The 13,271-nt window shown below is 37.5% G+C and overlaps 2 protein-coding genes across 3 annotated transcripts; both read right to left on the bottom strand.

The window, feature by feature from the left end:
- Positions 1–104: 104 nt before the first annotated feature.
- pdzk1ip1 (PDZK1 interacting protein 1) lies at positions 105–3,986 on the bottom strand. Its single transcript, XM_081385576.1, has 4 exons — positions 2,013–3,986; positions 1,777–1,891; positions 1,232–1,312; positions 105–984 (listed from the first exon to the last, which is right to left on the bottom strand). The coding sequence occupies exons 1-4, from the start codon at positions 2,077–2,079 to the stop codon at positions 912–914; spliced, it is 336 nt and encodes a 111-aa protein (XP_081241702.1). The 5' UTR covers positions 2,080–3,986; the 3' UTR covers positions 105–911.
- Positions 3,987–6,792: 2,806 nt separating this feature from the next.
- Positions 6,793–12,874, bottom strand: tal1 (T-cell acute lymphocytic leukemia 1). 2 transcript variants are annotated; one of them, XM_081385574.1, is made up of 4 exons: positions 12,692–12,874; positions 10,739–11,302; positions 9,661–9,752; positions 6,793–8,476 (listed from the first exon to the last, which is right to left on the bottom strand). In XM_081385574.1, the coding sequence occupies exons 2-4, from the start codon at positions 11,188–11,190 to the stop codon at positions 8,040–8,042; spliced, it is 981 nt and encodes a 326-aa protein (XP_081241700.1). In that variant the 5' UTR covers positions 11,191–11,302; positions 12,692–12,874; the 3' UTR covers positions 6,793–8,039. The 2 variants fall into 2 exon arrangements, with proteins under 2 accessions (XP_081241700.1, XP_081241699.1); XM_081385573.1 differs by having other exon boundaries at positions 12,788–12,874.
- Positions 12,875–13,271: the final 397 nt, after the last annotated feature.

Below are 13,271 nucleotides of genomic sequence, written 5' to 3'. Positions count from 1 at the left end.
ACTTCTAAATTCTGATATCTGTGGGAAAAAAAGTTATAAAGACAAATCTATGCCTGTTTCAGATCTTTACCTGTGAAATTATTATTATTATTATTATTATTATTAGGTTTTATTTGAATTTTTAAGGCACGAAAAACCTTCACACCAGCCATTTCTGCATTAGTTTACTAATATTTAAATGTTTGGGGTCAGTAAGATTTTTTTTTTTCTTTAAAAGAAATCATTTTATTGAAAAAGGATGCATTAAATTGATCAAAAGTGACAGTAAAGACATCTAATGTTACAAAAGATTTCTATTCCAAATAAATTCTGTTCTTTCTTTTCATCAAAAAGTGTCGTGGTTTCCACAAAATTGTTATTAAACATTAATGGAAAATGTTTCTTGAGCAGCAAATTAGCATATTGGAATGATTTCTGAAGGATCATGTGACACTGAGGACTGGACTAATAATGCTGAAAATCACAGGAATAAATTGCATTTTAAAATATTTTCAAATAGAAAGCTGATGTTTTGAATTGTAGTAATATTTCACAATTTTACTGTATTTTTTTTATAGATAATTGCAGCCTTGGTGAGCAGAAGACACGTACATAAAAATTCCTACCCTCCAAAACGTCCAAAAAGTATATTGATTTTTAATTATTTTTTTAAAGAGGCTTGCACAACAAATATCTGTAAGATACTGAATTTCTAATATTAAATAATGTTAAAAATTGGTACATCAACAAATGCCCTTTAGAATGAACTAGTTAATGTATAGTGGATTTTTTGTAAAGAAATCTACAAAAATCACTGCTAAACTTTCATACAAGAAAGAGCTGTGTCAGCTATTAAAATTATAACTTATTACAACAGAACGCAAGGTTAACATGGTGCGCTGACTCTGCTAATTGTGGACATTTCCTTGAAATTACATTGCGGTCACTTTTTCGTCAGTTTGGTGAAAGATCACGCTCTCATATGCGTTTGGGTCGTCGCTGCTCCTGAAAAACAAGTGCCAATTCCAGTGTTAATAGCATTTCAAAGGGAATATTCACTCCTTTTCCATTCATTTTAATCATTAACATTATATTAACATAATCAGATGAGGCATTTCTTCAGGTTTCACGTGATTTCAGGCCATATAAACAATTCTCATGAGCAGTATCAGTAATGATAGTATATCTGTTTTCCCCAGGAATGTATTTATAGTATTGAATAGCTTTATTACGGCTGTATTGGTATTATTACCTGACTGCGTCAAGACTGGTTTCATAGGTTGATGATCCATTGGTCATGGCGTATTCATTGGGTATGACTGCTTCTGATTTGCTTTAGTCAAAAAGAAAAACGGATTAAAATGTGGTGTTTACACACACCAGATTTGGAAACTAGTTGCTAAATATAATTGTGTATTATGTGTATAATACATAAGCATGAATTACTTTTTAATAACTTTCATTTAAAACATTATTAATGAGAAAAATTAAGGCATACATACATTCAACTCATTTTAAGTCAGTTTAATGTAATTTAAGTTGAAATTAAGTTGATTGTACTTAAAACTTTAAGGCACCCAAAAATGAAAATTCTGGCAATATAGGCTAGGATTGACTTTCCTATGCAAAACATATAGGCCTATATTTATATTCAAAAAAAGAAAGTCATACAAGTTTTGAACGACTTTATGGTCAATAAACTGACAGAACTGTCCATTTTAGGAAAACTCTGTACCCTTAATATAAAAAATGCTACTGATTTCAGCGTGGCCTTGAAATATACACGCAACAGATTACCTTGGATTCTCACACCATGCTTTGTTTACAAGGAAGGCGATGAAGATGAGAAAGAGGAACACCGCAACGGCAATGATTCCTGTAAGCCAGTTGGGCAGAGTTTGCTCTGCTTTCTCTAAAAGAGACACATGATAAAACTGTACGTTAAAATACCTAAAACTATTGAAAACCTCACTTTAAATGCTTGATGTTTTTTTCTAGATTTCCCTCCAGAAAAAAATATGTAAAGGCTGTACCTGCTTGAGCCGCAGCTAGTCCCAGTGTGAGCAGAAGCCAGTGAAGCACAGCGACTGGTTTCCCCATGTTTATTCCTCTTTAGAATCGCAAAAATGTGAAACGCTCAGACCTGAATCCCTGCTTTTCTCTAACCAGGAAACAGTTATCTGAAATTCAATGGAAGAAAAGACAACACCCAGTGGTCCATCCAGGTCGAGTCAATCATTTACCCAGTGCATCGCAAAGGGATAACAGAGATGTGACGAGCGCATGTGAATATGATCATCCGATACAACTGTTATCAGTCATATCTGATATCAACTACATAAATGTTCATGGCTTCCATAAATACTGCTGTTTTTGTTCTCAAGATGACGGTAGAGTTGTTAATCCAGTGGAGGAAGTCCTATCCCACCGTGCAGATTTAAGAAATGAAGACGCTACATAAGCCGCTAATGTGAGTCTTTAGATTCCTGCGATTATGGAATTCGTCTGGTTAGCATTCCACGGTTTTCAATTAGTAACAGATCATTGAAGACACATTAAACCCACCAGTGCCACTTTGCTCCTGTGGAAGTTACAGTTTAGCTATAGAGTAAAACAAGCAAGCTTTATAATCGACTCTGATCTGTGTTTTGACCACTACACTTCAGGTGTCTATTCATTTTTTAATAATTTAACAGTCCGGAGTTAATAATTCCATGTTTAGCATAACATTAATGTGTTTATCTCAGGACATTTTTAGGTTTTCATCACTAAGAAGCATCCCTGCAAGGTGAACAGAGGATGGTGTACACCAAGGTCATTGGTTTGATTCTCGGAAAATGCATGAACTGATAAAACGTTGAACTGTAAGTAAATCCACATGCATAAATGCAAGTATTACTGTGAACTCTTTAAAATAAAACTTCTTTATTGGCATCTATGGTTACATGAAGAGCCTTTAACATCCATGGAACCTTTACGTTCCACAAAAGGTTCTTTATAGTTGAAAAAGGCCCTTAAAAAGTCTAAGAATGGTTTTCACTGAAAGGCTCTTTGAGGAACCAAAAATGTTACTTCCATGGCAACGCTGCCTAAATTTAGTTTTGGAGTGTGTACCACATACTGAACACATTTTACACTTTTGTTTTTGTAATTATTGTAATGCATATACATAAAAGAACTAGGCCTACTTCTTAAAGTCAGGTGCACATTATGAATGTTTGACTGTATGATGTGATCACAGTGTGAAAGCGAATGCATATTGTGCAAAATCAATCGTTTTTGTACCATATATATTAATTTACTTTGGTCCCAACCTTCCCCGGAAGATCTACACCAGGGGTGTCAAACTCAGGGTAAGTTTACACAACAATGATGTACTAAAAACTGAAAAGGTTTTTCTTTGCATTTTGCGCATACTGACAACACTATTGTCAAAATGATCCCGTTCACACGGATCCTGAAAATGCTGTATTCATGCCAGGCCAGTAGTTGGCGATGTCACTTTATAAAGAAACACTTTGCGCCTACAGACTGAAATCGTGATACATATTGCATATGACGTCAGTTTTTTTTCACGAATGTGCGTTTTTGTAGTTTACACAGATACGATAACGGGATCGTTTTCAAAAGCTTGCGTTTTTAGGCCCCCCGAAACACTGTCGTCGTGTAAATGAACACATAAAAAGATTTACGTTTTTAGTTGAAAACGGTGTCGTGTAAATGGCCTCTCGGTTTCTGGAGGGCCACTGTCCTGCAGAGTTTAGCTCCAACCCTAATTAAACACACCTGAACCAGCTAATTAAGCTCTTCAGGATTACTAGAAACTTCCAGGGAGGTAAGACTCTGCCGGACATTGGCTAAGGTTTATCGCAAAGTCTTGGCGAACAAGTCAGACACAGCAAAAATCTTTTATACCCCCAAGATTTGTCTCGAGCAGCAAAATTATACAGTGTTAACTCGGCTTTGGGACAGGCGAACACAGCCTAAGTTCCGACAATCAGGAAGTCATGCGACATTACGAGTCATTTTACGTCATAATTACACAGAATCAGTGATACACGTCACAACTGTACAACCTGAAATATTTGACGTTGTTTACAAAGTACCGCAAAAATGGTTTGTCAGCCTCTTGAACGACGCAAACCACAACGATAGAAGAGGCATTTCTCTCGATGAAACAGACCTGTCGGCACGACAAAAAGTGTTTTATAGAGCGTTAAATAATTCACTCAGACAACACATCGTTGTTAAACACCTCGCGTGACTATCCTACAACAAGTTGATGAATGACTGGTTTGTTTGAACTTGAGGGCATTGCAGACCGTCTTTGTCCTCTCTTATTAAACCACAATAGATGAGCGCACATGAAGAGAGCGCTCTTGAGGTGAAGAGTGACAGAGCAAATGATTTACACACCACAACAGAGAAAAAGAGGTGGAGTTGGATGAAGACCACGATCCGCCCCTCAGGACTCAAGGGACACATGAGCGTCTCTCAGCCCAGAGGAAATTAGCACTGCTTGAAATGCGCGCTGCCCTCTCATTAACACCTCGTATAAAAATACCGGCCCGCTCCCCAAGGGAGCCACTTCTGCCGATGGTGTGGAAGATAGCCATGAGAGACCCCAGCGGAGACTCTTTCCACTGGCCCGTCCTGCCTCTGAGAACCAGACCTTCGGGAGGTTCACTGGGACGTCCTTGTCCCAGAAGGAGGGGCGTCTTAATTGAATACTCTCTCCCCTTGTCTAGTTATCTCAGGGTAATGGTGGTCTTTATCAGTCGGTAAGCATGTCCTTTTGTTGTGATGGGGCTCCTTTGAGATCCATCCAGGTTGAAGCTCTGGAGCCCCTGTTTGGGGCCACTGGTGGGAAAAAGGTGGATAGCGACTACACCGCAGTTAATTAAAAAGGGAAAAGATGGCGTCAAAAATCCCTGATTGAATCCGTACAACCATCCCACCATTTCAAGAGTGAGCGCATTGGCATTTGAGATGAATGAAGGGACTTAATAGAATTAGTGTTTTGATGGTGTGTTTAATCTCTGCTGGGATACACCGTACACACACAGGCATGTGGATCATGTGGCTTTAGTATTCATGGGAAGCGGACACCATTGAAGAGTCAGTATTAGATGGACAATAAAACTCTAATTGAGCAGCAAACTTGATATTGAGCCCACGGTTTAATTGTTTATAGTGAGATTTACCTAACGAGATAAATGAAACATGTTTGTGTTGCGTCTAAAATTTTTGATTCAGACCTGTAATGTAATTTAAGTCTTACTGAAATGACAATTTTGTCATCATTTACTCAACTTTGACTTTATTTATTCTGTGAAACAAATGTTATTTTCCAGATTGTATTGGCTGCTCTTTTCCATTCAGTGATAATTATATAAACCTGGAGCTCCGAAATTACAAATAAATCACATAAACAAATGGATTATTATGGATAATATTTATTTATTGCGACTGTTTTGTTTACTCAAAGTAAATAAATATTGGTGAAATAAAAAAGTTAATTTTTAGATATGATTATAAATACTATAATACATTTTATTTAAAAAAAATATATTATTATATAATGTTATACATTTGAATATTTATTGATATTAACATTGTGGTTTTTCGTAAAAAAAATTGTAAAATCACCATAATTAAATATTATGATGATTTTTGGTTTTGGTTCACAATTACTTAAAGAATTTAATTAATGAATTACATTTTTTTTTTTTTTCAAAATATATATCTTTATTTATTTATTTATTAAGCACCATAATTGAGTAAATGATTTTATACATTTTATTTATGTAGATTTTTGTCATTTTTGGAGCTCAATGTATACATATATTTAGACCAACAGTTTGGAACAAAATGAGTAAATGATGACCACATTTTCTTGTCAGTAGTTAAGCTATTCATGTTAAATACTGTAAAAGTCATGAAATACTATCAATATTTCTCTCTCTCAGAGCCAATTTTCCATCCTCATTCTGAACGGCCACAATACTGAGTGTGTAAACGGTGTATTTGTGATGGCACACCTTGATATGACACTCATTTAATGGCATAAAATCTCGATTTCTTTTGTCTAAATGTCTCTTGTGTCCTTTAGCTGATAGGACGGAAAGCGTTTGACAAGGTCGTGCACGTATGTGGGTGTGGGTGTGGATCAGTGATCGGTCTGGGAACTGCCCTTGGATCAGTTTTTCACAGTCCCCATGGGGCTAGTAGACCCACCAATGACTTTTTCATTGGCTTTGATTCTTATCAGCCTTTCACTCTCATATTCCCAGGGTTTAGACACCCATAGACACCTTGCTATGACCCTGACTGTCCTTACACCCTCAAAATCTTAAAACAAGATAGGCCTTTTCTGTGTTTCTGACATATGAAGCACCTACAGTATATGTCTTAGACGGAATCCAAATCTTGTTGAAAGTATTTCATGTTATCACATCCCGCTGTATTCATTTTTCATGTCTGGGATTTAACATTTTGTTCCTTCCATAAAAATACATTGTATTTTTTCTTTAAGTCCTGACTAGCATGAGTGACTTGACAGTATTTTCATATATCTAAGTCCCTTCAACGCAAGATTTTTTTTCCATTTAATCCCTGTGTTTGTCAAAACGCTCCACTGGATATTTTTTCCCTTCTCTACCTTTACAGTTGTCATGACAACAGAAACGGCTATTATATTTCAGACATTTAAATGAACGCACAAATGATATCTGACCTGAACTGAATTGTCTATTACATTCAGCATTTTTCATAACAACAGCACACATTTTCAGGTTTGTGTTTTTTATTTTTGTGGGTTTTTATATAAAATTTGTGAGATATAACATTGCATATATTCATAGATAGATTTTCACCTTACAACAAAGGTCTTTCTACTAAATATCACATTAAAATAACCATTTTTTGTTTGTTTGCTCATTTAATACCCAATAAAAGACTTAAAGGTACCAAGACTGGTTACTCAATCCTCTGCTAAAAAGCAGATCAAGTTCATACAAGTCAAATAAAGTGACAGAACGTTACTCAATGAATGCGTCATTGCGAGATGGTCGGGTTGGAGGGGTGTTTTAGCCAAAGAAACGAGTGAATGAAGGAGAGATGGAGATGTGAATTGATGGTGTACCATGATCACAATGCAAAAAGAACAGTCTAAAGGAACAAGGGTCATCATTACAAACACACAACATTATCCCGGTTTATCTACACATTCTTGTACCTCCTCCACCATTGTTCTCGAATGATTGTGGTTTGAAATATTATACCGAAAAACCATTTACAAAATGGCAATACTTTTTTCCCCAAATAGCATTGTTGCTATTGCCAATGACGCTAATAATACTTAAAGGTCATATTCCATTGAAATTCCCAGTATGTACACATTTGTCTCAAAGATGCCGCACAAAGCCAAAGCCGGGTCATCATTTACTCACCCTCAATTCGCTCTAAACCTGTAGGACTTTCATCTTCAGCGGAAACAGAAAAGAAGATATGTTTTATCCATACAATGAAAGTCAATGGGGTCCAAAAAACAAAAAAAATTGGACCCCATTGACTTTCATTGTATGGTTCTTAGAATTTTCTTCTTTTGGGCTTCACTTTAGTCTGGTTTTGGAATGACATGAGGGTTTGTAAGTGATGCCAGAATTGTCAATTTTTTTGGTGAACTATTCCTTTTCTAGGACTTGACTTCTCCAAATGCTCTTTTTTGTTGTAAAAGTCCAGCTGTTTCCAATGACCTCCTTACCAGCGGTGTACCTGATGAGGTGTGGGTACCATTCAATCTTCTGTTTTCTTATCGTTTTCAGGTGGCGATCCTGTCTAAACAACCAAGTGTGGACTAAAAGTCTACCTGACATTTTCCCCCGTACCAGCGTCTCACCACGGAGGGCACCTTAGCATCGAAGCGTGAAGAGAAGAGCTTAAAAGAAAGTCTTACGTAAGAATATGCTTGCACACGACATACGCTAGTTGAGGTCCATGAAGCACTGCGCCCTCTCAAACCTGGGGCTCCAGAAGTCAGTCCGTCGACACCGACTCAGTCATCGCTGGGTGTTTCCGTCCAGCGGGAGGCTGGAATGATGCAGTCCCTTCGCCGAAGACCTGGACTCCACCGACGAGTCCTGGTCCTCGGTAAAGCTCTCCGGGCTGACGTCCCCGTCCAGCAGGCTCCCGCAGCTGGAGTTCGGGCTCAGCATCTCCTGGAGGAGGTCGTCCCGAACTAGGGTTGCATCTCGGTTGGCCCGGGCGGAGGCATCTCCGCCCACCACGTCGTCCTGGTCATTGAGGAGCTTGGCAAGGAAGTTGATGTACTTCATGGCCAGGCGGAGGATCTCGTTCTTGCTGAGTTTCTTGTCGGGAGGGTGTGTGGGGATGAGCTTGCGCAGCTCGGCGAAGGCACCGTTCACGTTCTGCTGCCGCCAGCGCTCGCGGCTGTTCGTGAAAATCCGTCGCACAACTTTGGGCTGCGAACCTGTACCTGTGAAAGCAGAGAAAGTAGAGTTAGGTTCAATTCCTTTCCAAACATCCGGAGTGTCAAAATACGCCTTTAGAGGTCGAGTCATAACAAATCAGCAGCGTTTAACAACACAGTTGAGTGCTTTAACAGTGGTTTGCTTGTGAACACACCTAAGGTGTTCACTCACTTCTCACTGATAGATTAGCTCTTTATCTCCCCCTATTTAGCCAAGAATTAATTAACCTTTCTATTATCTATGGCATTTTACATTCAATTATTCAGGGCCATTTCTCTTCCTAGACAGCTCTGTTGGAACAAGGCTATCAATGCTTCACTTTGCCTGATGCACCAGTGACTTCATATAATTACACTTATTTAAATGGATTCCCTACATCTTGAGTTAAGGAATAATTTAAAGCATTTTTCGCTATTGTCTTAAAGGCAGCGTTACCTTTGATGCTCTTCTATATCATCTAAGAGCATATTGTGTCATGCATACCACGTTTCCGTCTCATTAGAATCCCACATCTCAGTCTCAGCACTCGCAGCCAAACACATTGACTCGTATTTGCATTTTTATAGGCAACTCGCAGCTATCTCTCGTGCGCATACACTGATTTTTTTTTAGGGGGGGTTGGTTCCTATTGGTAACTGTAACCATTTATTTCTCTCGCTTTTTTCATTTCTGTCTTCTGTCTTTGTTTCACAACAAAATTTTGTTCTCTGTTTATTTCAAGAGGAAATGCATTTTCAGTATGATGCAACGATATTGGTGACATTTATGTTAATTGTCACTTTAGAATAAAAAATATTTATTTTACATATCTTTAATTTGGATGTGCAACTAAAGTGGCATTCTTTGCTAAAAATAATTATATTAAAGTGCATGATTTTTTTTTCTGAAAATCATTAATTAATAAAATAATTATACGACACAAAGTAACTGTACTGATAAGTAGCCTATATCAAGACAATCTGAAGTTATTTCGTTTGTTTTTTCTTTTCATTTTCTTTTTGCGTGCTCTTCAGTTTTTGCAAAAAAAAAAAAAATACATATTTTATTTTACCAAATGGTGCCTGATGTCATTTAAAATGGCCGAGAATGAGACTGAGATGATGGAGGGAAATTATAAATGAAAGGAAAAAGAGAAAAGCACAGCCAAAGAGTGGCTTACCATACTTAGAAAGATCTAAAATGGTCCTACCATCGCTGATTTCAACCTCATACGGTACAGGTCTGCGTTTCACTCGATTGCTGGGATACATCCCATATTGTTCCACTTCTCCAGCAAAACCACTGAGGAGAAACAGGCACACAACTCAGTACGGGTGATTCAAGCTTATTAAAATATGAAAAATGGTCCTAAATGCAGTTTATTATATACTTCAAATGTCATTAAACAGAGTAAAATAGAATAGAAAGCACTCAAAGACTTCAAGCTTGTAAAATATAAAAAAAAAAATGCATTTTAAAGCATTAAATAATGGTCCAAAAATGCAGTTCATACGTATTTATATACTTCAAATGTCATTAAACAGAAAAGAATAGAATAGAAAGCCCTCAAATACTTCAACTGTACAGAAAAAAGCTTGAAAGTATATATAAAATACATTTGAATGCATTAAATAATGGTCCTAAAATGCAGTTTGTTCATATTTATATAGTTCAAATGTCATTTAATAGAATAGAAAGCAATTAAAATGTACAGAAAAAGCTTGAAAAAGATATAAAAATACATTTTAATGCATTAAATTGATCTTTAACATTAAATTGCTGATGGAGAAAACGAAGTACTTCCATATTTAATATATATATATATATATATATATATATATATATATATATATATAGAATAGAATAGAAACGGAAACGAATAACGAATAAATTATATAACATTGCATTATCAAATAAGGAGAAAACGAACTCTGATAAACGAAATACTAAGAAAATGATTACTCTATTTTATTTTATTTTTTATATAGGCCCTAATTATTTATTTTATGCCATTCAATATATATTTTAACAGGTTGAATTGCATCAGAACTTTAGATTCTAATGGCATCATAGCATATGCTACCGATCATTTCATGCATCATAAAATAAATCATATTATTCAGGCTATAGAGCAAGAACATGTTAAAAACGATCAATTAAAGATCTTTGCAACAAACAAAAAACGAGCATGCACAAAAAGACTAAATTCAAATTCAGATGCATGCATCTTTTAAGTTCATGCATTCGTTTCATATCCTACTTTGCGTGGTGCGTAAAAGTGCTGTTACCTGTTAATAGTGGCGAGCGGTTGCGTCATGTTGCTGTAGAGCATCGCTCGTGCCGGGAGAGGGAAAGCGGGCGGACTCAACTGCACCATTCGAGTGTCGCTCAGCGGGTCTCTGGGAGGCAGCGGCAGTGGGATCGGTGGTCTGCACAGCTCGGTGGTCTGCACCTTATGGCTGATGTCTGCCTTGAGCTCTCTGCCTTTTATATCCGCGCTCCCTCCTCTCCTGGACAGCTCGATCACCGCCACTTCCTTTTTTAGCTCGGTGGCGTGGTGAGCCGTTACCTTGGCAACTCCATTAAGGACGCGGCGCTCCTCGGGGAGGTGATGCTCCCCTGTCTCTGCCTTCGTGCCTTCCTGTTTCCCGCATGCGTCCCCCTCCTCGGGCGGGGGGGAACCGCAGCCCTCCGTGCTCGGGCTGAGCGGAAATTGCTCGGATTTCAGTTTTTCCATCATCCTCAAGTCCAGCTCCAGAAAAAATCCAAACACTTATAATTAGCGGTATCCTTAAAGGAAATTGTAATTCCCAACCAATCCAGCGCCTGTTCAGCTTCTCATCGGAGGTCACCTGTGAAAGCACACACCTTTATGCACATTGATTGAGCGCCAGCGTTATTACGCGCGTCCTCGCTGCGCGCGTGACTGGAAACACTGACAGTACAGTAATGCAGCTCTACGACAGCACGTGTCATGTGTGTCTCACACAACTGCTGTATCCATGCAAAGGCCTGTGCCATCCATTCAGGTTTGCCTACACGCTCAAATATCTTTTAGGTTAGTGTCTCTTTTCCCTTGGCTTGACCTTGGCCTGTAGCCTATATATCATCATTCTGCTCATGGTATCTGGAGATAAGCGTGCCATACCGGTGACTTCGTTGGAAAAGAGCTTATCTTCTGCAAACATTGTTCGACATTTATTTAACAGAAAATAATCTGCATAATTATTAGAGGACGAATTCAATAACACCTTTCCAGATTAGCATATTTAATCATTTAAATGACAAACATTAATACTATTGTTATTATTTTAACATTAGACTACTCGTTATATAATTCATCTATTTAGCAGGATTTCATATATATATCAATATGGAATCATATTAGCGTATTTATTGCGGTGGTGATATTACTGTCAATAATTTATTTACGTCTTTTCTGAACCTAAAACGAAGATTTTTACGCGAGTAATCGCGTCTGTTTTTGAACCTTTTATTATTATTGCATGGTTTTAATGTTATAAATATTTAAATAGTGAATGTATATTAACTTTTTCGTTGACGGTTTATGTTTATAATGGCATTTGTTTGTTAAAATCTGTTGCAATATTTTTGAGCATGTTAATGGTTTCTTGTAGTGTTTTCTTTCTCCAGTGGCATCTAATAATCTATTGCTTATTTCGTGTGTAAATATAGACTACAAGATGGCTAAATATTAATACGTCATTCCCTTCTACATTTAGCTACGTCTTTCTGTTTCCTCCGTATAGATATAGTTTATATAATAATGTATTTTATCGTATTTATATAAATACTTTTACAGATTACAGCATTAATAACCGACCAGATATGACGAAAAAACGTTACGTGAACGGTGTCAAATAGACTAATAATTCGGCAACAAACTAAAAAAAATGAAATAATAATAATTAATATTTACCATTTAGGAACTAACTCGACCAAAATGTCAGCTTTAGTTTAATAAATGGGATATCGATGAGATTAGTTCATTTATTGGTGGAGTTATGGTGGCTATTATTTTTAAGCACTAAACGGAAACGAGGAAAATAGCAGCCGTGAGGAAAATCGAATCGAATTTCTTAACTTTCGATGAAAAGATCATGTCCTAAACGCCCTTTAATTATAAAATAAATGCCAAATCGATATCTGCATTCTGCAGGCTCAAGGGCCTATTTGCTCCAAGACCGAATACAGCCAAATATAAATGATATAAATCATACCTGAGTTTATATTAATCATCTGGCGTCGATAGAAAGCCTAATTATGACCTGCGTTAGTATCAAATGAGCGCAGAAACACCAATATTCGCCTCTTACCGTCGTCGGGCGGTGGATGTTAGTGTGTGCATGGAGCCATTTTGTGGAGGGTCATCCATGTCTGAGGTTTTAGATGCACTGAAGTGCTGTGTGGAACTGGAAGTGAGGTCTATATAATTCCACATCACGTCCAGCGCGCGCTTCTCAGTACGGGGAGCGGAACACGGGCGCAATGTGGCCAGGCGAGATAAGAGCGCAGTGGCGGCCACTGCGCGCTCGATAAGCCCCTAAACCCATTATTTATGAAATGATTCATTATTATTTTGCTTTTTATCGAGGGCAAATGCGAAGAGAAAAATATAGACTTATATTGTGAATGGATATGCATAAAAAATAACTCAGCAGATTGAGGAGGGGGGAAAAAAACCGAATGCGTAATATTGTTGAACTGCTTCAGGGGCTCAATCAGAAATTAATTATGCGGCCAATAGTAACACATTTTCAGTGATATCGGCTGGGGATGTAGGCTTGAAAAGTACCATTA

Source organism: Scardinius erythrophthalmus, assembly GCF_964197995.2.
Source record: "Scardinius erythrophthalmus genome assembly, chromosome: 14".
Classification (NCBI taxonomy): domain Eukaryota; kingdom Metazoa; phylum Chordata; class Actinopteri; order Cypriniformes; family Leuciscidae; genus Scardinius; species Scardinius erythrophthalmus.
Note: the sequence above shows the minus strand (reverse complement) of the source record. Positions and strands in the feature narration are given on the sequence as shown.

Coding starts and splice junctions, on each gene's coding strand:
- pdzk1ip1 (XM_081385576.1), bottom strand. CDS start 2,079: ATGGGGAAACCAGTCGCTGTGCTTCACTGGCTTCTGCTCACACTGGGA. Junction 1,892..2,012: donor ACTAGCTGCGGCTCAAGCAG/GTACAGCCTTTA, acceptor TGTCTCTTTTAG/AGAAAGCAGAGCAAACTCTG. Junction 1,313..1,776: donor GCATGGTGTGAGAATCCAAG/GTAATCTGTTGC, acceptor TTTTGACTAAAG/CAAATCAGAAGCAGTCATAC.
- tal1 (XM_081385574.1), bottom strand. CDS start 11,190: ATGATGGAAAAACTGAAATCCGAGCAATTTCCGCTCAGCCCGAGCACG. Junction 9,753..10,738: donor CCGCTCGCCACTATTAACAG/GTAACAGCACTT, acceptor GTTTCTCCTCAG/TGGTTTTGCTGGAGAAGTGG. Junction 8,477..9,660: donor TGAGGTTGAAATCAGCGATG/GTAGGACCATTT, acceptor CTGCTTTCACAG/GTACAGGTTCGCAGCCCAAA.